The sequence below is a fragment of the Quercus robur genome, chromosome 8 (genome assembly GCF_932294415.1).
Source record: "Quercus robur chromosome 8, dhQueRobu3.1, whole genome shotgun sequence".
Classification (NCBI taxonomy): Eukaryota; Viridiplantae; Streptophyta; class Magnoliopsida; order Fagales; family Fagaceae; genus Quercus; species Quercus robur.
Window position 1 is genome coordinate 12,772,555 of NC_065541.1, and position 25,747 is coordinate 12,798,301.

At 37.5% G+C, this 25,747-nt stretch overlaps 3 protein-coding genes across 3 annotated transcripts; 1 reads left to right on the forward strand and 2 right to left on the reverse strand.

Annotated features, from left to right (window-relative positions):
- Positions 1 to 914: 914 nt before the first annotated feature.
- On the reverse strand, positions 915 to 4,125 carry LOC126694652 (uncharacterized). Its single transcript, XM_050391029.1, has 4 exons — positions 2,319 to 4,125; positions 2,051 to 2,230; positions 1,552 to 1,943; positions 915 to 1,471 (listed from the first exon to the last, which is right to left on the reverse strand). The coding sequence occupies exons 1-4, from the start codon at positions 3,316 to 3,318 to the stop codon at positions 959 to 961; spliced, it is 2,085 nt and encodes a 694-aa protein (XP_050246986.1). The 5' UTR covers positions 3,319 to 4,125; the 3' UTR covers positions 915 to 958.
- Positions 4,126 to 7,880: 3,755 nt separating this feature from the next.
- On the forward strand, positions 7,881 to 11,030 carry LOC126695870 (uncharacterized). Its single transcript, XM_050392666.1, has 7 exons — positions 7,881 to 8,170; positions 8,258 to 8,403; positions 8,482 to 8,610; positions 8,699 to 9,721; positions 10,078 to 10,239; positions 10,567 to 10,682; positions 10,743 to 11,030. Exons 1-7 carry the CDS (start codon positions 7,881 to 7,883, stop codon positions 11,028 to 11,030), a joined length of 2,154 nt encoding a protein of 717 aa, XP_050248623.1.
- A 6,556-nt stretch (positions 11,031 to 17,586) lies between these two features.
- On the reverse strand, positions 17,587 to 20,727 carry LOC126694656 (sesquiterpene synthase 2-like). Its single transcript, XM_050391032.1, has 7 exons — positions 20,535 to 20,727; positions 20,155 to 20,422; positions 19,690 to 20,062; positions 18,800 to 19,018; positions 18,572 to 18,710; positions 18,235 to 18,483; positions 17,587 to 18,128 (listed from the first exon to the last, which is right to left on the reverse strand). Exons 1-7 carry the CDS (start codon positions 20,655 to 20,657, stop codon positions 17,835 to 17,837), a joined length of 1,665 nt encoding a protein of 554 aa, XP_050246989.1. The 5' UTR covers positions 20,658 to 20,727; the 3' UTR covers positions 17,587 to 17,834.
- Positions 20,728 to 25,747: the final 5,020 nt, after the last annotated feature.

The following is a 25,747-nucleotide window of genomic DNA, read 5'->3' on the forward strand; positions in this document are numbered from 1 at the left end:
TTCATTACTCTAGGCAAGGGAGTTACCATCTGGAAACTATGGACGGACGAAAACTCCCTCGTCCTTGGAACATTGAGCACTTAAAGAAATACCATGAGTAAATGTAACACACGAATGCACTCGTTATTGAAGTTAATAAAAGTATTATTCATTTAATGTTTTTGCGCAGGCAGTACAGGTCAACCATGAGGCCTATAAATCATTAAGTAACAAGATTCCGCCTTGACGGATGTAAGTTACCGACGACCATAATACTATGGTTAAAAGACTTAAGTAACAAGATTCCGCTTTGACGGATGTAAGTTACCGACGACCATAATACTATGGCTAAAAGACTTAAGTAACAAGATTCCGCCTTGACGGATGTAAGTTACCGACGACCATAATACTATGGTTAAAAGACAAGTAACAAGATTCCGCCTTGACGGATGTAAGTTACCGACGACCATAATACTATGGTTAAAAGACTAAGTAATAAGATTCCGCCTTGACGGATGTAAATTACTGAAGACCATAATACTATGGGTAAAAGACTAAGTAATAAGATTCCGCCTTGACGGATGTAAATTACTGACGACCATAATACTATGGTTAAAATACTAAGTAATAAGATTCCGCCTTGACGGATGTAAATTACTGACGTTAAAAGAACAAGGGACAAGAGTCCGCCTAGACGGACGTAAGTCGAATGGCAGGAGTCAGTTCACAGAAGAGCACAGTGCATTAAATCAACAACTAATTAACAAAGCACAAAAAGTACGGACGGATGTAAACCAGCCAGAAGAAAAGTAAGTACGCTTCATTCCAGCCCATAAACACTGGGTCGATGTCATTGTTTTCAAAATAAAGTAAATTGTTTTGAAATTAGATTTACAAAAAAGAAAAGCCCAAAACAAGACGGGCACCCAAAAAAAAAAAAAAAAAAAAAAAAAAAAGAAAAATTTCTAAGTATGTAGAGTCAAGCATCAGCTGTGCCTTCACTGGCCGGCACGTCAGCAACAGGTTCGGGAGCATCATCACCGGGGGCAGAGGACGAAGCCGCCTCCTCCAGGGCCATTTCCTTGTCCACCTCCTCCAAATCCAGGCTCTCCAGATTGACTCCAGAAGGATGCTTGACCATGTACCTCCGGAGAAGCTCAAATCCTTTAAAATACCAGCTGAAGAGCACGGTATTGTACTCGTCAGTGGTCTGGAAAGCCTCCACGGAGCGAGCGGCGATGGTCACTAGTTTCTCCTTGGCTGCCAGAAGTTGCTCGTCCTTCTCCTGAGTCAACGCGCGCTCAACTCTGAGGTCGTCCTCCAGCACCTTGACCTTCTCCTTCAATGTCGTGGCCTCGTCCATAGAAGTGATCAGGTTCGTCCTCAGGTCTGAATTCTCCTTCTCCTGAGCCTCCATCCGGGTTGCCAGAGACGCTACCTTGGCCCCTTGAGTGAGGTACTCAGCAGTGATATGGATACTCTCTCCCAACACCTGGAGGAAATTGTGAAGTCGTCTATAAAAAAAAAAAAAAAAAAAAAAAAATGAAATGTTGAAGAGGGAAGAACCCGCACCTGGACCAGTTTGTGGACGTGACGAGAAGCCACATCGTTTAAGGACAAGTCAGATAGAGCCTTCAAGTCCGCTGAAGTAACGACCTCGTGAGCTCTTTCCACAGCCAATGACTCGTCATCCCATATGGTGGACGGACGAGTATCAGTCTTCTCCTTTCCTTTGCCAACCACGCGCGGCCTTTTAGAGCCAGGAGTAGGAATCTCTTCTATTGAAACGGTCGGGGAGGCAGTCCTCGTCGTTTCAGAGGCTATGGAAGGAACAATGCTGAGCGGGATGGAGGCAGAACCCTTCCCGGTAACTCGCACGGTCTTCTTCCCCAAATTGGACAGGGGTTCGTCCTTCTTTGACCTCATCTTTGCATACATGTCCTTGTTAAACTTGGTCGTCATCTCTGCAAGAAGAAAGTGTGTCAAAGAAGTGCTTAAGTGTGCATAAGAGGAATCAGCATTGACGAAGTTATACATAAGATGAATCAGCATTGACGAAGTTAAAACTTACTCTTTTTTCCTTCAATGCCAAGCTGACGAAGAACGAAAGGAGATGGGTCAGGACCAAGGTTGTAAAACGCAAGAGATCGAGGGTCAACCAGCTCGTCCCAGCTCTCAATCGTCTCAGCGTACCCGATGGCGGTCTCTATGCGTTCCTTATATCGTCTCTTCAGCCCAGGCCGTCTCTTAACTATACCAAACAAAGAAACAAAGAAGTCAGCAAGATCAGAACTTGAAAATTGGCAAGATTGAAACAACGGGGAGAAATACTGACGCACCTAAGGTCGGGGTTCCCCACCGACGGAGCAACCTCGGGATATCACCCCAATCACTGCTAGATTGGGTCTCGAAATCGTCCCCAGACACAAAGAAAAAGCGCGACTTCCAATACCTGAATGACGAAGGCAATCCCTTGACGATCCTAATCTTTCTCTCCCAAGGGACTAATTCGTAATATCCCCACTCTTTAGACTCTTTCAAACGATACAGGTAGGTGAGCTCACCTATCCTGATCATATCCCCGTTGGAGGCCAACCATATTTGCATACAGTTAATGACGATCCTCCACGAGTTTGGCATGAGCTGTCCAGGGGCTATACCAAAATGATCTAAAAGTTCCATCAGGAACGGGTGGACGGGGAACCTAAGCCCACAGGTGAAGGCTGACTCATAAAAACATATTTCGCCTGGAAAGAAGTGACAAGCCCTATCTTCTTCCCTGGGACGACGAACACGAACCCTAGACGGAAATTGAAACCTATCCTTAAATCTATTCACGGTCTCGTCATCCAGACCACAAATCTCCCTAAGGGCATAAAAAGCCCTAACCTCTCGAGAACCAGAGACGGCGGTATCTCCTTCAGCCGGGCCACCACTGGACGACAGCCCAGTCTCGAGGTCACTAGACCTAACCTCAGACATTAATCTTCTCCCTCCTAAACCCTCAAACCAATTTAGCGATTGACGGAGCAACGGTAACAACTCACTCAAAACGACGCTCAGACTATTGCCTTCGTACACAAAATTTTCTAAAAAAGGGTAAGTACCCAAAGACCCCCCTAGACGCGCAAAAAGGAAGGAGATCGACGGGCAAGCTATCCTAACCTCTAAGCTATCAACCATGGAAGATACAGAAATCAAAAGGAAAACAAGGTACGAAACTGAAACCCCAAAAGAAAAACAAAAGCCAACACCAGAATAGAAGCGAAAAGGGAATAGCAAATCAGAAATTATACAGTAAAAGAAGAAAAAGAAGAAAGAAAAAGGGAAGAAGAACATACCTCCAATGGCGGAACGGCAGAAGCAGCACAAGGCAAATCGGAGAAGAAGGAAGCCACAAAATATTCAGAGTATCTCTAAAAAAACTGGTTTGCTTTTGCTCTCTGAGAAATAAACGAAAAGTTGAAAAGGAGAAGTTTTAAATGTGGGCCAAAAACGATTGAAAAACCAGCGGGAAACCCAAGGGTCATGCCATTAATTCCACAGACCATCAAGCGCCACGTGGCCACGATTGCGTGTAACGCCGCCACTAAGCATTAAAGGCGGAACAGAACCCCAAGAGTCACAAGAAAAACTTTTCAGCTTCTGTGATCGTCATGACAGGTCACCGACGACCCCAGAACCTGGGGGGCAACTGACGGGAATGACGACTCTACATCCCACTGACGAAGATAACATTACTGACGGTAGAATCATCCAGGACGAAGTGATCAGAAACAACGAAGGAAGCCATCATCACTGACGAGGCAAAGAGTTATTCAATGCGATCAATCAATGATCCGAGCAGTTACCAAATCAACCAAGAAGACCGTTGGAAGGCCTATTAAAAGTCTCATTACTGGCCAGGTGCGTTACAAAAGAAAGCATTAACAGCCTCAACGGCTAGCCCTTATGGGCTCAGGTATAAAACTCTCACACAACCAACAGAGGAGGATATATGCAAAAAATACTCTGAAACTATCTATTATTTCTTTATTGTGTTTAACTGTGATCCTAACTTTGGCATCGGAGACTTTGTGGCAGGCGCCACACCGGTGTCTCTCGACGAGCAAACCTTCACGTCTCACGGGTGATTCCATCTGCACATTCACTGACGGATTTGTGTTCCATCAAATGGATTAAATAGGAAAATAAAAGTTGGGATGTTAGGTGTGTTGCAAAATGGTATGGTATAATAGATAAAGTAACTTCTAAGATGGTAAAATGAAGTTTTTTGAAGAAACCGGATGTAAATGCTCTAAACACAGAAAAAGAAATCGACACACCTATGCTTTGACCCTGTACCCCAACACGCTTTTTGATCAGCAAATTTTTTTAGCATTGATTTGAAGGTTTTGACACATGATCGGACCATCCCTTAAGGCCCAAAGTTCAGCTAGGAAACTCATGCCATAATAAACTCGTGCATGAGGCCAAACTCGTGCTTTCTATGACATTAAATAAACTCGTGCTTTCTGTGAAATTAAACTAACTCGTGCATGAGGCCACGTGCGGGGAAGGGTGTTAGTTTTTCTTCAGGACAAAACAATATTGTCAAACTTTGTCTCCTTCGGCAGCAAAATATGAATCTATGGATAGACTATACTCCTTTCTTTTGGCTCCTTTTTCTATACTATTCACTTACTGTATACCTCGTACTAATAAGTCTACTTTTTTTTTTTCTCCAAAAAAAAAAAAAAAAAATAGACTGATCAAAATGACACTTTTTTTTTTTTTTTTTTTTTGAAGTGGATCAAAATGACACTTGAAGCAGAATAAAAAAAGACAAAGAAATAACTTAATGTAAATCAAACATCATTATAACTTAATGTAAATCCTTATTATTGGTCAACTTTTTTATTTTTTGGTTTGTAGTCAAAACTGCTAACGTACATGTGCATTAATTATCTGCCTGGGTTTATTCCCGTTCCATTACGTGAGCTGCGTGGAAGTCTCACCACGCGAGTTTTCTGATCTTTCTATCCCGAGTGTAAACGGACCTTCGTTCCAGAAGGACAAATATTTCTTGTGCTTGGGAAATTGCTATAGCCCATCTTGATAATTCTTGATCCGTTCAACATAATGATTCTCTGCACCCGATCGAAGAATATAAAACGCTATATCTAAAGCTCATCAATCCTACACATTATTTCAAACGTTATCGAATGGTCAGTGCATCCGCATCAGTGTACATAAGACAGCAGCCATGCATGCGAGGAAGCTTCACTTTTATATATATATATATATATATATATATATATATATATATATATATTGTTAGGTACTATAGATTTAGATTGAAATATTTAAAATCACTTTTCTATTGTATTGGCAAACCGAGAACAAAACATGTCTAGACTAAGTTTTTAGGCAATGCTTAAAAGTGATTGTTTCAAGGTTTAAGTCCAGCTGATTGTAGAAAAAGGGGGTGTGGTTCTGCCTTGCTTGACCGACCAAGATTTAGGCTCGACCAATTGAAAATCGTAGGTCTAGTTTTTTCTACAGAATTTTAAACAAGTCCAAGCTCACGAAAACGTTTTGGGTTTCATCTAAACTTTTCCACATATATAAAGGAAACCCGAGCCACATTTTGAAGACTTTTGAGAGACTTTGGAGGTGCTCTTGTGAAATTTAAAAGGTATTGCCCCTTCCTCTTTCAAAGTCATTGCCAGAAATCATTCTCATATCATTAGATTCAGTAGATCTGAAGTTGCTGCTACAAGATCAACAATTGTTGATGATCTAAACCTTCAAGGGTGGTCTTGGAGTCACAAACAGGAGAGTTTGTGTTGCTAAACCTTTGAGTAGGATCTCAAAGTCACAAGCAAGGCGGTTTGTGTTGGTGTAAATCCAAGAAAAGAAGGAGTTTGTGGATTTGGAACTTGCATGTAGTCGTGTCAGTAAGTTACTACATGAGGTAGCAATAGATTTAGGTTAAATCTGATTGTAAAAACTTCAATTATCTTATAGTGGATTTACTTTACCTTGAGGATAGTTAAGTTAAATATTTCCCAAGTTTTTACCTTGAAACGGTTATTTTCATCAGTTTTCTTGGGTCATCATATTGTGATGTTATTTACTTTTCCGCATTTATGCATGATATGATTTGTGCTTGTTTAACCTAGATCTGAATAATAAACCTAAACAATCTCTTTGTTAATATATTAGGTTAAAAAATCTGGTTTAAGGGGTCTAATCGAACAAACAAGTGGTGTCAGAGCAGCTTAGCTCTTGTTTTTAAGTTTCTGAACCTAGAGTGGATTCGTGACCTCTGCTGTCATGGATTCTTATGTCTCGCTTCTTCAAAGCAACTAGGATGAGAATTGAATCTATTTCATCTTGGACTATATGGCTTTTTAAATGTGCTAATCCTATCCTTGAATATTTACGCATAACTACTTCTTTCAATAATTATGTTTGTTATACTACTTTAATTGCTTTAAAGGCATGTGATATTTGGATAGTAGTTGTTCTAGACACATGACAAGTAAAAAAGCTTTGTTCAAGACTCTTTTTGAAGGAAAGATAGTATTGTCACCTTTGGAGATGGAAGCAAGTGTTAGGATCATTACTGTGTAGTGTAGTGTTGTTGTGATAAACATTGTAATTCAATATTACTATACTGTGGTATGCTTTACTACTGTATGAGGCTTGTAAGTTAAGCTGGGTTGAGAGGATTGGGTGTGGTTAGTGGCAGTTAAGGGAAGCTACGGGTAGTTAGTTGGTTAGGGTGAGTGGCAGAGTCAGATAGACATAACTGATCTTGTATAAGAGAGGACAGGTGAGATTGTAACAGACTCAAGCAATTGATTGATGAATTAGTATCATTCATCTCTACCTCAATCTCTTTTAACATCTCTACTCTCTATCTTCCTATTTCTCTCTATTACTTTGTTCCAGTACTCTTGTTCTGGAGGTGAAGCTGACCTCTAATTCAACAATTACTCATAGAAGCACTTGTAATCCTTACAATTTGGTATCAAAGCAAGCTTTCCTAATCAACCATGACAGAGATAAGTGCTATAGTAGCAACCAATGAAGCTATTGCATCGCTTAGAACCACCATTGATCATCATACTAAAGAATTCCAGGAGATGCGAACTGTACAAGAAATTCACACAAGAACTCTGAATGAGATGAGTCAACAGTTGAATATGGTGTTACAAAAATTAAGTTCTTTTGATGAAGGTTCACAGGGATTCCAGTCTCAGAGAAATGGTGAGAATATGAACCCTAATTCTGCGTTATTACCTGTATCTTGCACCATGAAATTGGAATTTCCAAGATTCTTTGGGGAAGATCCTGCGAGTTGGGTCTACAAGGCTAATCAATATTTCAGATACTACAACACCCCCATTGGAGAAAAGTTGATGTTAGCTTCATTTCATATGGAAGGTGAGGCCCTGATTTGGTTCCAAGAAGGTGAGGAAACAGGGGTGTTTCATGATTGGGATTCTCTAATTCAAACTTTGCATGTAAGGTTTGGTACCACTGCATATGATGACCCTATGGAAACACTAACAAGATTGAGATAGACCTCTTCTGTGGTAGTGTATAAGGCCCAATTCGAAGTTTTGTCAAATAGGATCAAGGGTCTTTCATCTGCACATAAATTGAGTTGCTTTCTTAGTGGGTTGAAGGATGAGATTAGACTCCCTGTACGAATGCTTAATCCTCAGTCACTAAATGAGGCTTTTGGGTTGTCCAAGATTCAAGAGGAGTACAATTAGAGCTCTAAAAAGAGTTCCAAGAATTTATTAGAACCAGGTAAGTCCTCCCTTCGTGGTCCACCTCCTAAAATACCAACTCTGACAGATGCTAAGAATAATAGGTTACCCATTAAGAGAATATCTCTTGCTCAAATGGAGGAAAGAAAGAAAAAGGGTTTATGTTACAATTGTGATGAGAAATGGGGTCCTGGTCATAAGTGTAAAAATGCCATGCTATTTCTTCTTGATTGTGTGGAGTTTATGTCTAATGCTAATCCAGGAGTGCACATTACTAAGTTAGATGATAGTACTGGTAGTTATGCATCTAAAAACTCTTTAGATTGTCAAGATAGTGGTGTTGAGGAGGCTGGTATTATACTCTATGCTCTAAGTGGTGCTCCTACTTCTGGTACCATGAGAGTGAGGGGTAAAGTTCAGCATAAGTTTGTGATAATTTTGATAGATTCGGGCAACACCCACAACTTTGTTGATATTGCATTATTTTCTTAGTTGCATAAACCTGTGGACAGTACACAAATCTTGGAGGTAAAGGTTGCTAATGGTGAGGTGCTTAGAACTCATGGCTTGTGCAAAGATGTTCCTATTATGTTGCAAGGACATCAATTTTTGATTCAACTGCATGTTTTGCCTATGGGAGGGTGTGACTTGATCTTAGGTACTCAGTGGTTGAGCAACCTTGGGGTTATTCAATGGGACATCAAATTGCTAACCATGTGCTTCTTGTATGGTTAAGGGTCTGTACTTCTCCATGATTTAAAGGGGGCAGAAGGTAATCTCATTCAAGATGGGGTTCATTTCTTGAAGGAACCTGTTAAAAGGGGTTTGGTTTTGCAGATTTCTGATTCCACTCAGACTGCAGAGGGTGCTGCTTAGATTCCTACACAGGTTGTTACTTTGCTGAAGGAATTTGAGGCAGTATTTGCCACACCTGTGGGCTTACCTCCCAATAGGGGGGCATGAGCATCAGATTCAGCTCAAGGAGGGTGCCCAAGCCGTTGTCCAAAGACCATATAGGTACCCCTTTTACCAAAAGAATGAAATTGAAAAAGTAGTCAAGGAATTGCTTTTTGTAGGTTCAATTAGGCATAGTTGCAATCCATTTGCATCTTCTATTCTTCTGGTTAGGAAGGCTGATGGTTCATGGAGAATGTGTATATACTATAAAGCTTTAAATCAAGATACTATTAAAGACAAATATCCTATTCCTGTCATTGATGAGTTGTTGGATGAAGTGGAAGGTGCTTGTGTGTTTTCTAAGTTGGATTTAATGTCTGGTTACCATCAAATCAGAATAGAGGAAGAGGATATACACAAAACTGCTTTTAGGACACATGAGGGGCATTATGAATTCTTGGTTATGCCATTTGGCTTGACCAATGCCCCCTCTACCTTCCAATCCTTAATGAATGCTATTTTTAAACCATTTTTGAGGAAGTTTGTCCTTGTGTTCTTTGATGACATCCTAGTATTCAACAAGTCTTTTTTGGATCACATTGGTCATCTTAGATTAGTTTTTGAAATGTTGGCAAAGCATCAACTTTATGCTAAACAGTCCAAGTGCATGTTTGCTACTAATGAGGTGGAGTACCTTGGACACCTTATCTCTAGTGAGGGAGTTAGAACTGACCCTAAGAGGATTGTTGCTATGCAGCAATGGCCAGTCCCTAAAGATGTGAAGGCCTTGAGAGGGTTCCTTAGATTGATTGGATACTATAGGAAGTTTGTGAAGGGTTATGGCCAAATTGCTGCCCCTTTGACTGCCCTTTTGAAGAAAGACTCCTTTGTTTGGACTTCAGAGGCTGATAATGCTTTTCAAAGGCTTAAGGCAACTGTTTCTTGCCCTCCTGTCTTGCCCTTGCCTGATTTTACCAAATCCTTCACTGTGGAGTGTGATACTTCTAGTTTGGGCCTTGGAGTTGTCTTGATGCAATACCACAAGCCTATTGCTTATCACAACCAAGCTCTGAAGGGAAGTAAGCTCTCTTTCTCTCCATTTATAAGGAGTTATTGGCCTTGGTGGTAGCAGTAAAGAAATGGAGACCTTACCTATTGGGGAGCCCTATTGTTATCAAGACTGACCACCACAGTCTTAAGTATTTGTTGGAACAAAAGGTGGGTACCCTAGCCCAACAAAAATGGATTTCTAAGCTATTGGGCTATGCTTTCATAGTGGAGTATAAGTAAGGCCAAGAGAATGTGGTTACTGATGCCCTTTTTAGAAGGCAGTGTGATGTTGTTGTTGTTTCTTCTTCTAATTTAGCTCAGTCTGAAGCCTTGGTCCTTGCTGCAAATAGTTCCTGTGGTGCTAATGTTTGTGATGCTTCTACAGGTACTTTATGCATTATCTCATTTCCCACTCCTTCTTGGCTGTTTGAGCTCAAGAGCAGTTCTGATTTTGATCCAAAGCTAAAGGCTATGTTGCAAGCTGTACAGTCAAGTTCCAACAGTTCTCTAGGGTTCACGTTCTGTAATGGGCTGCTATTTTACAAAGGTAGATTGTATTTGGGTGACTCTAATTAGGATTTGAAGGCTGTGGTGTTGCAACAAGTACATTACAGCCCTTGGGGGGGTCACTCTGGTTACCTAAAGACCTTGCACAGGCTTCAAAAGGATTTTATTTGGCCTGACTTGAGGTAAGATCTAAAGCAATATGTGAAAGAGTGTGACACCTATTAGAAACTTAAGCATTAAACTTGTTTTCTTACTGGATTGTTGCAACCCTTGCCCATTCCTGAGAAACCATGGTTGGATGTGAGCATGGACTTTGTTGAAGGTTTACCTAAGTCCCATTTGAAGTCTGTGGTGTTTGTGGTTGTAGATAGACTCACCAAATACACTCATTTCATGGCTCTTTCCCATCCTTACATTGCTACCAAGGATGCTAATCTTTGTTTGCATTATGTGTTTAAGCTGCATAGGATGCCTTCAACCATTGTTAGTGATAGAGATCCAGTTTTTACCTCACTCTTTTAGAAAGAATTGATGAAGTTACAGGGTGTTTCCCTAGCCATGTCCTCAGCTTATCACCTTCAATCTGATGGCCAAATTGAGGTGGTGAATAAAAGCTTGGAGCACTACCTAAGGGTCTTTGCAATTGATAGGCCTAGCACTTGGGTGGAATGGCTGCCTTTAGTAAAATTCTGGTTCAATACCAACTTCCACACCTCAATTAAGATGACACCCTTTGAAGCCTTGTATGGATACCTTCCCCTAAGGGTTTTGGACTATGTGGCTGGTACTACAAGGGTTGATGCAGTGGATTTGATGTTAAGGGACAAGTAGCATATTCTCTCTTTGCTCAAGATGAACTTGTGTGCTGCCCAAGAGCGTATGAGGTGGTTTGCTAATCAGAAAAGGGTGGAAAGGTTCTTTGCTATGGGGGAATGAGTGTACCTCAAATTGCAGCCCTACAATCAGACTTCAGTGCACAACAAAAAGCTTGGTAAGCTTGCTCTAAGGTATTATGGGCCATTTAAGGTATTATGGGCCACCTCATTATTTACCCCTCCCTCTTAGAACATTCATATTGGAGATGCTAAAACCACTTAGCTATGTTAGCATCTCCAAACATAAAAATTATACTACACTGGTGGTGTTATATTTAAAAAAATTTGACATTAATCTACAATAAACTCTTATAAATAAGAGTTCACTGTAGCAACTCTTATTTGTTTTTATTGTCTCTCTCATCTCTCATCTCTCAAACTCAATCTCCCTCCCTCTCCTCTCTTAGACTCCCTCTTGTCCATCTGTCTCTCTCTCTCTCTCTTCTTGACTCTACCTCTCTCTTTGATCAAATCTGTAGGTTTCGTTTGTGTTTTTTGTTGCCGTTGGTGGGTTTCAGTTGTGGCCATGGGTTGTTGCGTATAGGGGTGTCCACCCACCCGTAACCAATTTGAGAGCATTGATAGTGGACGGCGGGTTTCAGACTTCAAAAACTGACTCCGATGGGTTGATTGGCAGGTTCTCTTCCCTTAAACCCGACTTACTGGAATCAACCATAAAACAACAAAATCTGGAAAATCCAAGCATTTTCTGGAAAGTATTTGGTGAAAATTCATCAAATCAGACTAGATTTCTATCGAATTTGGCGAGATCTCACCAAATTCGACAAGATAGAAAAGTAGGAGGATTAATTTTCTCACATATGTGTTTGGTTGAGAGGAAAGAAAAGTAGAGAGATAAAAAATTATGAAAAATAAAGTTGGTATAAATTTATAATTATGTTCATATTAAATAAAACAAAAAGTAAAAAAAAAAATTTATACTCATTTGTTATTAAAAATAATGTGTACAAAAACTTTGCTTTGTTTTTTTTTTTTTTCGCAAGCCAAAAGGATCCAAAAAAAATAATAAAAAATGAGAAAAAAAGGGGAAAAAAAAATGAGAACAGCAGAAACAGATAAAAACAAAAGAAATTAACAAAAAAAAGGCAAAAAGTGAAATGAGCACCACCACCAAAAAAAAAAAAAACCGAAAACCAACTAATGGAATAAGAAGAACCAAAAAATAAAAGTACAGAAAAAACCTTTGCTTGTTGGTGGCGAAGCAAAATTTTGTCAAAATCATAGTTTCTCATTTTCACTTCCATATTCTCCCTAATTTGGGGAGATCAAGTTTTGGTGGGCTTGGAGAGAAAATAGTCGAGCCCTATCATTTCCCTCCCCCCTCCCATCTCACCCATTTTCTCTCATGTTTTCTACTCTCATTTTTTCATCATTTTCAAAATTATCCCAACTAGACATACCTTTAGATAAGAGAGAGACAAAAAAGAAGAGAAAGAAAGAGATATAGAGGAAAAATAAAGAAAGATTAAAAAAATAATATTTAAATAAAGTGGTAAAAAAATAAAATATTTGATATTGAATATATTGTAAAGTGAAATATTAAAATAGATCTTTTAGTTACTCTTACTCCTGCGTAACCTCTCAAATTCTCACCATTAAAAAAAAAAAAAAGTAAATAAATGAAGATCAGATAAGATTTTGTAGAAATCTAGAACACAAACAATATATCCAATTTCCATCCATTTTGTCAGTCTTTCTTTCAAATCTCATATAAGAGCACTAGTACCCGCACTGCCATATGCCATATGTTGGCATATTTTACCATCAAAGCACAAGAAACATGCTTTATCTGGGCTTCTAATTGTAAATTTTTTTACAATACTGCTACAATACCATCTTATATGTAAGATGGTACTATAGCAGGCTTGTATAAATATTTTACTAATTTATTCTCTCTCCTTCATTAGCTGTCTCCCACTTTGTCTCTCTGTCTCCCACATTTCTCTGGTTCTCCCATTTTGTCTCTCCGTCTCCTTAATGTCTATCTCTCTCTCATTTCTCTAGTTCTCTCTCTGTAGTAGTGTAGCCTTAGTCCTTACTCGTGTGTCTAAGATCGGCATGGTGGCAAGGCGGTGTTGACACCCCATTTTGCAACCTGCATTTAACCTCACATGGAGGGTAAAAGGGTAATTTTACCTTGGAAATATGCATCTTGATTCTGATCACTAGATCCTTAATCTCATTTCACCAAAATGATCTTGATGTTGTAATGATCAAATCGACTGATTATAAGCCCTAATCGGACCATCAGAAAGAAAGTTATTATCAAATCAAGTTCTAATGGCCGAGATGCACAATCACAAATTGAGTCCGACTATATGTGATTATGAACAATTGATTTCAATTGGTTATAAGTATAATCAATTTGAGAACTATGATGTGTCATAATTTGATTGGTTAGGACTACATTTTATGGTAAGGTTGCACATACCTAATTAACTAGATAGTTAAACATTAATTATTCAATGAGTAATTTGTGCAATTATCTTTTAATTAGGGTAAATTTGGAACCAATTAAGTCTGAAATGGGAGTGATTGGAGCCATTTAATATTAATTGGGAGCTAATTTGGGACCTATTAATGTTAATTGTGCTGAAATCATTTTCTAACAAATGACCTCTGCTCACCATTTCATTGATATCTCTCAAAATATTTTGAATCTGTGAATGCGGTTAATTTTCCCAGAAACTAGACATCCAGGGCTTCAATTTGAGCACAAGAATGAGACAATTTCAATCCGAATTGTGTCAGATATGATTATTCGAAGTTGGCTTTACAGGCTGTTACAGCAGCTACGGGAAAACCGAATTTTAGCTTACTCCTCATTCCCACCAATCTTTCCATTTAATGCACCAGATTTCCCCCAAGGCTAAAATGAGGTCTAGGTTCATGATTCTTTGTTAACCCTCATTAAATGACATTTCATTCATATTTCCTCCACCACTACTATATAAACCCCCTATCTCCTTCATTCCAAAGACACAAATAACCCCCCTCTCTTTTCTTCTCTTGAGTTCTAATGAAGTTGAATAGTTTTGTCATATCTTGGTCTTCCTAAAACTCAAGGTATTGAGTGAGACTCACTCTCCCTCTCCTAACTCTTCTTTTTCTCCACCCTTAGGACCTCCATCAAGAGTCCCCTTCTCCACCATATGGATCTTGCATGAAGGTATAATCCCCTTCCCTAACTGTTTGTTTATGTTGCCATGATGAGAATTTAAGATTAAAGCATGATATTTCCCTTGAATATATTTGAATGTTCTTAATTGTTCTTATGTGTTCATCACATGTTCTTGGTTGTTTATCACATGTTCATGCATATCACTAGGTTTAATCTTAAATCCACATCAAAAATATGAAAAATATGTTTGTTTCATAATTCTTTCAAGTCCTTGAATCTAGGATATTACCATACACACACATTCACTAAAATTTATTTTTCAATCCAAATACAATACTTAATAAATTGAATTAGGATTTTATCACACGTACACACTTTAAATTCAACATATAAATTGATTGACATATTGGATGATATGATATGAATGTTGGCCACCATAGTCTAGAAGACTAGTTTCACTGGGCAAGGTGGGTGCCTAACACCTTCCCACCTTGTAACATAGCCTCCGAGCTTAGATCAAGGGTTAGTAGATCAAATGCTTATCCATGTAATTTTCGATTTTTAGATTGTAACTAGGAAACAGAGCCATGTACTTTATCTTAGATTGTATCTAGGACCAAAGTCATGTAATTTTCCTATGGTCAATGTAAATTCAATTTGAAATTAATAAAATGAGAAATTTTTCAATTATGGTTTTCTTATTTTTCCAATAATTAAATAAGTGACGACTTTATTGTAAAACCTTTAATCTAAAGAGGAAAATATAACTAGTCGAACCTCCATTTTGAGAGGTAATAACACGACTCTACCCATTCACGTGGGTTTGGCCCAACATCTTATAAAAACGGGCCGGGGGTGCGGTCTCTCACAGGCGGGTGCGCGGCTGAGATTGGTGTGGCGACATGGAGGTTAGCACGATGGAGATCAGCATAGAGATCGGTGTCGAGAGTGTCTTTTTTTTTTTTGTTTGTTTGTTTGTTTGTGGTTGTTGCAACCAGTGTCTATGTTTGACTGTTGTGTGGTTTTTAGGTTTGGTGGGGGCATGGTGGTCAGTTTCTTGTGGAGTTTTCTTGGTGGTTCTTGCTGTGGCCGCAGTGTTTGGTGGGTGTCCATCTAGATATGGGGTGGTGGGTTTTGATTTGGGTTTGATTAAGGTTTGATTCTGTCCGTTGATTCTCACCATGGTTGTGACTGGTGTTTGGTGGGTTTTTTAGTGGTGGCTTTGTGGGTTTTGTGGGTGGAGGTGGTGGTGGATTTTATGGGTTTTGTTCATGGCGGTAGAGTGGGTTTTTTTTCATGGTGGTGGTGGTGGGTTTCTTGTGGCAAATGTGGTGGTGATGGATGGTTGAAAGAGAGAGTTAATGAGGAAAAGATAGTTAGAGTGATGGGGGAGATGAGAGAGAGAGAGATTAGATTACATTATTTTATTTGGTAGTATATATTATTTTAATGGATTAAATAGGAAAATAAAAGTTGGGATGTTAGGTGTATTATAAAATGGTATGGTATAATAGATAAAGTAACTTCTAAGATGGTAAAATGAAGTTTTTTGAAGAAACCGGATGTGAATGCTCTAAACACGGAAAAAGAAATCGACACACGTATGCTTTGACCCTGTACCCCAACACGCTTTTTGATCAGCAAATTTGGACACTTTCACCTTCTTCTTCTCTCTTGATTTTTCTTCTCTCATGATTGTTTTTGTTAACCAAGCTTATTCCTCCCCTCTGCCACCACCATTTCCTCTCAAGTAGAAGAGTCCTACGACTGCCACTTCCCCAACAACATATCCAGTCTTTCATCCTCCTATGATAGAACCAATCTGTAATTGCCGATGCTTTCTAGAATAGGACTTTGGGTAACAAATTGAACTTCCATTTGGGTAGGTAACACAGAGAGAGAAAGAAAGATGGATCTATTTCTGTCGAAGATGATCACTCATTGGTTCAAGCATCATTACTTGGTAAAGCTTGAACTCGAAAGAATGAAAAGGAAATGGTCTCAACATAACAGAAAAAGAAGCCGTGAGTCTTACAACCAAACCCTGTTCAGAGATTGGTTGTGGGCCCCGTATGGTGTGGAAGGAGATATTGATTGCTCTCTCTAGCATTTTCTACTCTAGAGGTAAATTTGATATTGGATTTTCCTTGTGTTTGGACTTTGGATTGAGGTTTTTTCAAATGTGTCTTTGATTGTTTATGTTTACTATTGCTCTTTTTTGTTAACTGAGCTCATTCTCCACCTGTTGTCTCGAGTTGTGGTTGAATGATACAAGCTTGATAAATAGCTAATTTTTTAGCATGATGTGTTTGAAGATGAGATATAGATATATGAGATTTGAAGAGAGAAAAGAGAGGGGATGGCATAGAGATATAGTTTGTGTGATTTTTACAAAACTCTAAAGTTTTGATTTTTTTTTTTTTTTAATGTATTTTTTGTTTTGAGGTGGTTTTTTTTTTTTTTTTTTTTTTTTTTTTTTTTTTGTTGGGGGGGGGGGGGATAACGGTTTAAAGAGGTCTAACTGAGGGTATTTCACACTGTTAGATAATAAAGCGATAAAGTCAAAATAAACCTAGCCACAAATGGGTTTATAGTTTACTATAATTTCTATAAAGTAATTAAAACAAAATATTTAAATGTAAACAAAATCAATCCAGAGATATTTAGCAGAAAATAAAAGTCAAGATTACTGTGATTTCCTTGACTATGTATATGAGGTAACCTGTATGGCATAAACACAACACAAGGAAAAAAAGGGGAAAAAATTCAATGTTGAAGAAAGAGAGATTGTTAATGACAAAGCCACGGAAAAAAAAAATGGTTTTCATTATCAGGTTCCATTTGTTGATGATTCTAAACAAAAGATGATGGTTCCATTTGTAGATGCCTTGATGGCATAAACAAAACCCAGGAGGATAATGGTTGTATGCAAATTTTTTTTTTTTTTTTTAATTTTCTTTTTTTGATATGTTGCATCACACTATTTATTTGAATTTTATTTGTTGAAGTTGTTACGTAGATTAAAGAATAACTATTTGTTAAGGATTTTTTTTAAGGAATAATTTTTTAAAATAATAATTATTAATAAGAAGAAAAAAAATGATTCTTTGTAATAAAAATGCAACTATACAAGGGTTGGTTATTCATAAAGTATAATTATTCTTATCTCACTAGAGGTTCTATTATACCAAATGGTGCTAATTGTGTTTACAAAGAGCTTCCTTAACCTCTCAGCTATCCTCGCTTCGTCACAATATATAATAAACGGTAGTGTAGGGAAGCAAAAGATAATAACTTGATAATTATTAAGATAAACTTTACGTACCCACCCCCACTAATATGGCACAATAATTATAATCTCCCATAGAAATATACCAACAGTAAATTCCATAATCATTATAAACATAGTGCTACATTATTAAATAAGAAACCAGCGGCTTATCCAAAAAAAAAAAAAAAAAAAAAAAACAAAGATTTTCCTTTTATCTTCAATATAAATGGGCCCTATATATATTAGAACATCAACAGACTTGGATCCTATTCAAGTCCTTTATTTTATTTATTTTTTGATGGACAAGTCCTTTATTCTTTATGCAGATACTTATTTTGTCACCCCATTTATATTGGTATTGGGTCTAGAAGCACTGATGCAATATTGTCTTTCATCTCTTTTCCAACATGCGTGTAGTTATCCCCTTCCTTGTAAATGACATCTACTACTCGTGTAAGATTAAGAACACACATAAGTAGAGGCATGGGAACAACAGTAGGTCTTATATACTCCTCATTAATGTCCTTCCATGCATTAGCAACTTGCCTGTTGAATTCTTCATGGACTACTTGCTCTGAGACACCATGTTGCTTCATGTAGCATTCGACTGCTGAGGGAGCATGCCCTCTCTCTTGCTCAAACTACGTACAGAGTTTTTCAAAAGGGTAAGTAGAAAGTTGGAAACACATATGAAATAGACCTCTCACACTAGCTTGTGAAACTTGATAAGATTTTTTGATCACATACCTTATGTGACTTCATGTCATCCATGAGTCTAACAATTACGGATGAAGCTGTAATAATCTTAGGGTTGCTGAAGATCCAATCAAATGCCTCTTTTGTAACAATGTCACCCATGCCAAGGAAAGAGATAGCTGTGAGCATAGGGTAACCAGAACTTTTAAGTGCAACATGCATATACTCCTCCATTGTTGGGATGTAATTTTGGTAGAACCATTTGGCTTCATCAAAGTAGGCCCGAACCAAACGTTTCATCTAAGGTTTAAACAACATGAATGAAATAAGTACATAGCATGAAAAAGTAGACAAAAAAACATGAAAAGTTAAGTTACTTGACGCTTACAGCATCTTTTGCATAGCTAACACGGTATGATCTTTCTTTCTTGGCCAACTCATTTTCAATTTCTTCGAATACATCAAAGAGTGCACGACAGCATATTTGCATGTATTCTGGAAGTTGATCTATGCAGCTAATATCCCACCTGAAAATATCATGTTCCAATTACAAAAGTTAGATTGACATTATACATCGTAGTCTTAACATATATATTAATTAATTCAATTTATGAACCTCTCAATTGCTTTTGTAAAGGGTTCGAGTTCTTCAAGTGTGCCATAAGCATCATATATATCGTCTAGAATAGATGTCATGGAAATAACTTTGGATAATATTTTTCTTCCAAGTGAATATTGGGGCTCAAAGTAGACCGAGACTATCCAAAAGTATAATTCAACAATCCTATCTCTTGCAAAAGGTAGCTTCGTTGCAAAATCTAAATCTTTCCACCACCTACAATTTGAATATAACAATTAATATTAATTGATTGTAAGTAACCAAATATTTATAGCAAAATGCTAGGGTTGCTATAAATTTTACTACAAAAAACTAATGAATTGTTGTATCAAGAATATGATTACTACTATATACCACTTCAACAATCTAATAAATGAATTTTGAATTAATATTTTGGGTAAATTACGGTGTTTTGGTCGAAATTTAAGTTGCTTACCTGTACTTTGAATTTGTCACTTTACCCACTTAAGGTTAGTTCAGTTAGATTTTCTTAACCACTTCTTTTAAAAACATGGCTAAATATGTGATTTTGCTTCACTTTTATGTTTTTTTCCTCCAAAACCACAAAAAACATAATAATTAAAAAAAAAAAAACATCTAGTGTAACACTTACATCATGGGATTTCAAAACACATGTAGACAACTTAAATTTTGGTCAAACCTTAGGTGGGTAAAGTATCAAATTTTAAACCACAAGTAGGTAACTTAAATTTCAGCCAAACTACAAGTAGGTAAATTGTAATTTGACCTTCTTTTTTTTTTTTTTTTAATAATTTGTAACACGCTATTTTGCAAGGTTTATATGGTAAAATTTGTAGTATTCTCTTCATTATTTTGAAAAATATTCATACTTTGTCTTTTTGGATCATGGTTTTAGAACTAATTACCTTGTGATATAACTAAGTTCCTCTTTGTGCAATGACTGCACTAGATTGAAATCTAATATTGAAAGCTTGAGCAAAACTTTGTTATGTGAAGCATCTTGTTCATAGAAAGAAATATATTTCCGAGCCTCTAGCCGTGGTATGCCCTTGTGCAAGGGCTGCTTTAGGGCACAAGTTATTTGTGCTGCCAACGGATTGCCTATAAGGGATGCTATGGACTTAAGGTGAGTGGTAGTGAACTCAAGGGCTTCATCAAGAATGTCTTCTCCATGCATCCTCAGATGTGTAGCTTCATAGAAGGCTAGCATGCCTTCAATGTTATTGGTCAAGCTTTCCTTGAATTGACCATCTTCGTCTTTGAACTTTTTGAAAACATCTATTTAGCAAGAACCAAGCTTGTTTTATTAAAAAAAAAAAATGTCTTTAACTTGCTATTACATGATGAAATTAATCATACACGGGTCTTACCACATGAAACCTTAAATCCTTCTTGGCGTAGCAGTCGAAAACTGAGGGAAACTTTGTAGAGATCATCAACATCAATTTTGTTGTTAAAAGTCATGTATATATGTTCTAGAGCTTCTTGGATTTCTCTTTCAAAGTGGTAAGCGACGCCAAGGCGTTGGAGTGCATCAATTAAACCCAGCTGTTGTGAAAGATGACCTGTGGCAAAAAGCTCATTTCTCACCTCATCTTTCAGCTCTTCAACTTCACATACTTTACGGAAATGAATATCCTACACCATGAGTTGCATGAACAAATAATTACATTGTAACAAAAAATGCTAAAAATATTATAAATTTTACTACGTAATTTTCATAAACTAGGGTAGCAAATAATCTTGTTACCTTGTCTACAGAAGTATTGCTGATGAAACGGTCACCCCAAATGCTTGGATGGAAATTTGCTGTCCGGCGAACAACCTCTGATTTGGCATTTTGGGATGGAGCCCCTGAGACTTGGATAGACATATTTTTTCTATGTTCAAGGAGGAGTCTAAGTTTTGAATGGTATGATGGGATTTGTTGTCTGTGAACTTTTTGAGCGTGATGTAGAAACCCTTCAAGGCCACGGTATTTATAAGCAATGGAGAGAAAGGTAGGTGAGTGAGCTTTATGAAATAGATTAGAAAAGTCAGTAAAGTACAATTTTTTATGCATATTTTAGTTTGATGAAACATATGTCATTAGAATTATTATTTAAATATAATATTTTGATGCACACTTAACCTTAAGTGTAATGAAACATGTAATTGGAATATATAACCATTTGAGTACAACTTTTTGACTAACAGCTAAATATGTTGAACGTGCATATGTCTCAATTGAATAGAGATAATGGACATTGCGCAAATTCTATATGCCATAATTCACTTTGTGGAAAAGATGGGGAGGGTGGTAGCCGTATTGATAAGACCCAGAAATTCATTTTTTTGTCTATTCACATTGCGCATATTCTATATGCCTGCATGAGGGATGAAGCTTTCTATTTTTTTTTTTTTTTTTTTTCCTTTTTTTGGTTAAAAGGAAAATTCATTCAACTAAAAAAGAAACGCAGCAACATCATCAGAGTTAGGACATAGCCTAACATGGTACAGACCATACAAATCCGAAAGATAACAGTCACGCAAACAGGGAGGGGGGTACTGTAATACATTATATCAGCATCAAGCTCTTTGTTTCCTACTCTAGCAAGACCATCAGCACAGCGGTTTGTTTCCCGGCATCACTTTAACTTGCGGAACTTGGGAAATTAGAAGCCTGCAGTCAGCCGCCATAGCAGAGTTTACAGCGTTAGAGTTACTAGAATTAGTCATCAATTCAGCAATAATTTTAGCATCCAACTCAATTTTTTGAGCATTGATTTGAAGGTTTTGACAGATGATCGGACCATCCCTTAAGGCCCAAAGTTCAGCTTGGAAACTCATGCCATAATAAACTCGTGCATGAGGCCAAACTCGTGCTTTCTATGACATTAAATAAACTCGTGCTTTCTGTGAAATTAAACTAACTCGTGCATAAGGCCACGTACTGGGAAGGGTGTTAGTTTTTCTTCAGGACAAAACAAGATTGTCAAACTTTGTCTCCTTCGGCAGCAAAATATGAATCTATGGATAGACTATACTCCTTTCTTTTGGCTCCCTTTTTATAGTAATTTACTTACGTATACCTCGTACTAATAACTCCACCTTTTTTTTTCTCCCAAAAAAAAAATGAGACTGATCAAAAGGACACTTGACACAGAATAAAAATGTCAAAGAAATAACTTAATGTAAATCAAACATCATTATAACTTAATGTAAATCCTTAGTTTTGGTCAACTTTTTTTTTTTTTTTCGTTTGCCGTACATGTGCATTAATTGTCTGCCAGGGTGTATTCCCGTTCCATTACGTGAGCTGCGTAGAAGTCTCACCACGCGAGTTTTCTGATCTTTCTATCCCGAGTGTAAAAGGACCTTCGTTCCAGAAGGAAAAATATTTCTTGTGCTTGGTTCTTCCAGAACAGACAATTGGGAAATTGCTATAGCCCATCTTGATGATTCTTGACCCATTCAACATGATGATTCTCTGCACCTGATCGAATAATATTAAACGCTATATCTAAAACTCATCAATCCTACACATTATTTCAAACGTTATTGAATGGTCAGTGCATCCGCATCAGTGTACATAAGACAGCAGCCATGCATGCGAGGAAGCTTCACTTTTATATATATATAAATATTTATTGTTAGGTTTTATAGCTTTAGATTGAAATATTTAAAATCACTTTTGCATTGTATTGGCAAACCGAGAACAAAACATGTCTAAACTAAGTTTTTAGGCAATGTTTAAAAGTGATTGTTTTAAGGTGTAAGTCCAGTTGATTGCAAAAAAAGGGAGTGTGGTTCTACCTTGCTCGACCGACCAGGAATTAGGCTCGACCAATTGAAAATCGTAGGTCTAGTTTTTCTATAGAATTTTAAATAAGCCCAAGCTCGCGAAAACGTTTTAGGTTTCATCTAAACTTCTCCACATATAAAAGGGAAACCCTAGCCACATTTTGAAGACTTTTGAGAGACTTTGGAGGTGCTCTTGTGAGATTTAAAAGGTATTGTCCCTTCCTCTTTCAAAGTCACTGTCGGAAATTATTCTCATATCATTAGTTTCAGTAGATCTGAAGTTGCTGCTACAAGATCAACAATTGCTGACGATCTAAACCTTCAAGGGTGGTCTTGGAGTTACAAACAGGAGAGTTTATGTTGCTGAACCTTTGAGTAGGATCTCAAAGTCACAAGCAAGGCGGCTTGTGTTGGTGTAAATCCAAGAAAAGAAGGAGTCTGTGGATTTGGAACTTGCATGTAGTCGTGTCAATAAGTTACTACATGAGGTAGCAATAGATTTAAGGTTAAATCTGATTGTAAAAACTTCAATTCTCTTATAATGGATTTACTTTACCTTGAGGATAGTTAGGTTAAATCTTTCCTAGGTTTTTACCTTGAAACGGTTATTTTCATCGGTTTTCCTAGGTCATCATATTGTGGTGTTATTTACTTTTCCACATTTGTGCATAATATGATTTATGCTTGTTTAATCTAGATCTAAATAATAAATTTAAACAATCTCTTGGTTAATATATTAGGTTAAACAATCTGGTTTAAGGGGTCTAATCGAACAAACAAGTGGTATAGAGCAGCTTAGCTCTTGTTTTTAGGTTTCTGAACCTAGAGTGGATCCGTGACCCCTGTTGTCATGGATTCTTGTGTCTCGCTTCTTGAAAGCAACTAGGATGAAAATTGAATCTATTTCATCTTGGACTATATGGCTTTTTAAATGTGCTAATCCTATCCTTGAATATTTACGTATAACTACTTCTTTCAATAATTATGTTTGTTATACTACTTTAATTGCTTTAAAGGCATGTGATATTTGGATAGTGGTTGTTCTAGACCCATGACAAGTAAAAAAGCTTTGTTCAAGACTTTTTTTGAAGGAAAGATAGTACTGTCACCTTTGGAGATGGAAGCAAGTGTTAGGATCATTACTGTGTAGTGTAGTATTGTTGTGATAAACATTGTAATTCAATATTACTATATTGTGGTATGCTTTACTACTGTATGAGGCTTGTAAGTTGACCATAGTTAGTTAAGTTGGGTTAAGAGGATTGGGTGTGGTTAGTGGCACTTAAGGGAAGCTATGCGTAGTTAGTTGGTTAGGGTGAGTGGCAGAGTCAGATAGACATAATTGATCTTGTATAAGAGAGGATGAGTGAGATTGTAACAGACTTAAGCAATTGATTGATGAATTAGTATCATTCTCCTCTACCTCAATCTCTCTTAACATCTCTACTCTTTATCTTCCTATTTCTCTCTATTCCTCTATTCCAATACTCTTGTTTTGGAGGTGAAGCTAACCTCTATTCCAAGAGATGCGAACTATACAAGAAATTCACACAAGAACTCTGAATGAGATAAGTCAACAGTTGAATATGGTGTTACAAAAATTAAGTTCTTTTGATCAAGGTTCATAGGGATTCCAGTCTCAAAGAAATGGTGAGAATATGAACCCTAATTTTGGTTCTGCATTATAACCTGTATCTCGCACTATGAAATTGGAATTTCCATGATTCTTTAGGGAAGATCTTGCGAGTTGGATTTACAAGGCTAATCAATATTTCAGATACTACGACACCCCCATTGGAGAAAAGTTGATGTTAGCTTCATTTCATTTGGAAGGTGAGGCCCTGATTTGGTTCCAAGAAGGTGAGGAAATAGGGGTGTTTCATGATTGGGATTCTCTAATTCAAGCTTTGCATGTGAGGTTTGGTACCACTGCATATGATGAGTCAACAGTTGAATATGGTGTTACAAAAATTAAGTTCTTTTGATCAAGGTTCATAGGGATTCCAGTCTTAAAGAAATGGTGAGAATATGAACCCTAATTTTGGTTCTGCATTATAACCTGTATCTCGCACTATGAAATTGGAATTTCCATGATTCTTTAGGGAAGATCTTGCGAGTTGGATTTACAAGGCTAATCAATATTTCAGATACTATGACACCCCCATTGGAGAAAAGTTGATGTTAGCTTCATTTCATTTGGAAGGTGAGGCCCTGATTTGGTTCCAAGAAGGTGAGGAAATAGGGGTGTTTCATGATTGGGATTCTCTAATTCAAGCTTTGCATGTGAGGTTTGGTACCACTGCATATTATGACCCTATGGAAACACTAACAAGATTGAGACAGACCTCTTCTGTGGCAGTGTATAAGGCCCATTCGAAGTTTTGTCAAACAGGATCAAGGGTCTTTCATCTGCACATAAACTGAGTTGCTTCATTAGTGGGTTGAAGGATGAGATTAGACTTACTGTACGAATGCTTAATCCTCAGTCACTGAATGAGGCTTTTGGGTTGTCCAAGATTCAAGAGGAGTACAATTGGAGCTATAAAAAGAGTTCCAAGAATCAATTAGAACCAGGTAAGTCCTCCATTCTTGGTCCACCTAATAAAATACCAACTCTGACAGATGCTAAGAATAATAGGTTACCCATTAAGAGAATATCTCCTGCTCAAATGGAGGAAAGAAAGAAAAAGGGTTTATGTTACAATTGTGATGAGAAATGGGGTCCTGGTCATAAGTGTAAAAATGCCATGCTATTTCTTCTTGATTGTGTGGAGTTTATGCCTAATGCTAATCCAGGATTGCACATTACTGAGTTAGATGATAGTATTGGTAGTTATGCATCTGAAAACTCTTTGGATTGTCAAGATAGTGGTGTTGAGGAGGCTGGTATTACACCCTATGCTCTAAGTGGTACTCCTACTTCTGGTACCATGAGAATGAGGGGTAAAGTCCAGCATAAGTTTGTGATAATTTTGATAGATTCAGGTAGCACCTACAACTTTGTTGATATTGCATTATTTTCTTAGTTGCATATACCTATGGAAAATACACAAATCTTGGAGATAGAGGTTGCTAATGGTGAGGTGCTTAGAACTCATGGCTTGTGCAAAGATATTCCTATTGTGTTGCAGGGACATCAATTTTTGATTCAACTGCATGTTTTGCCTATGGGAGGGTGTG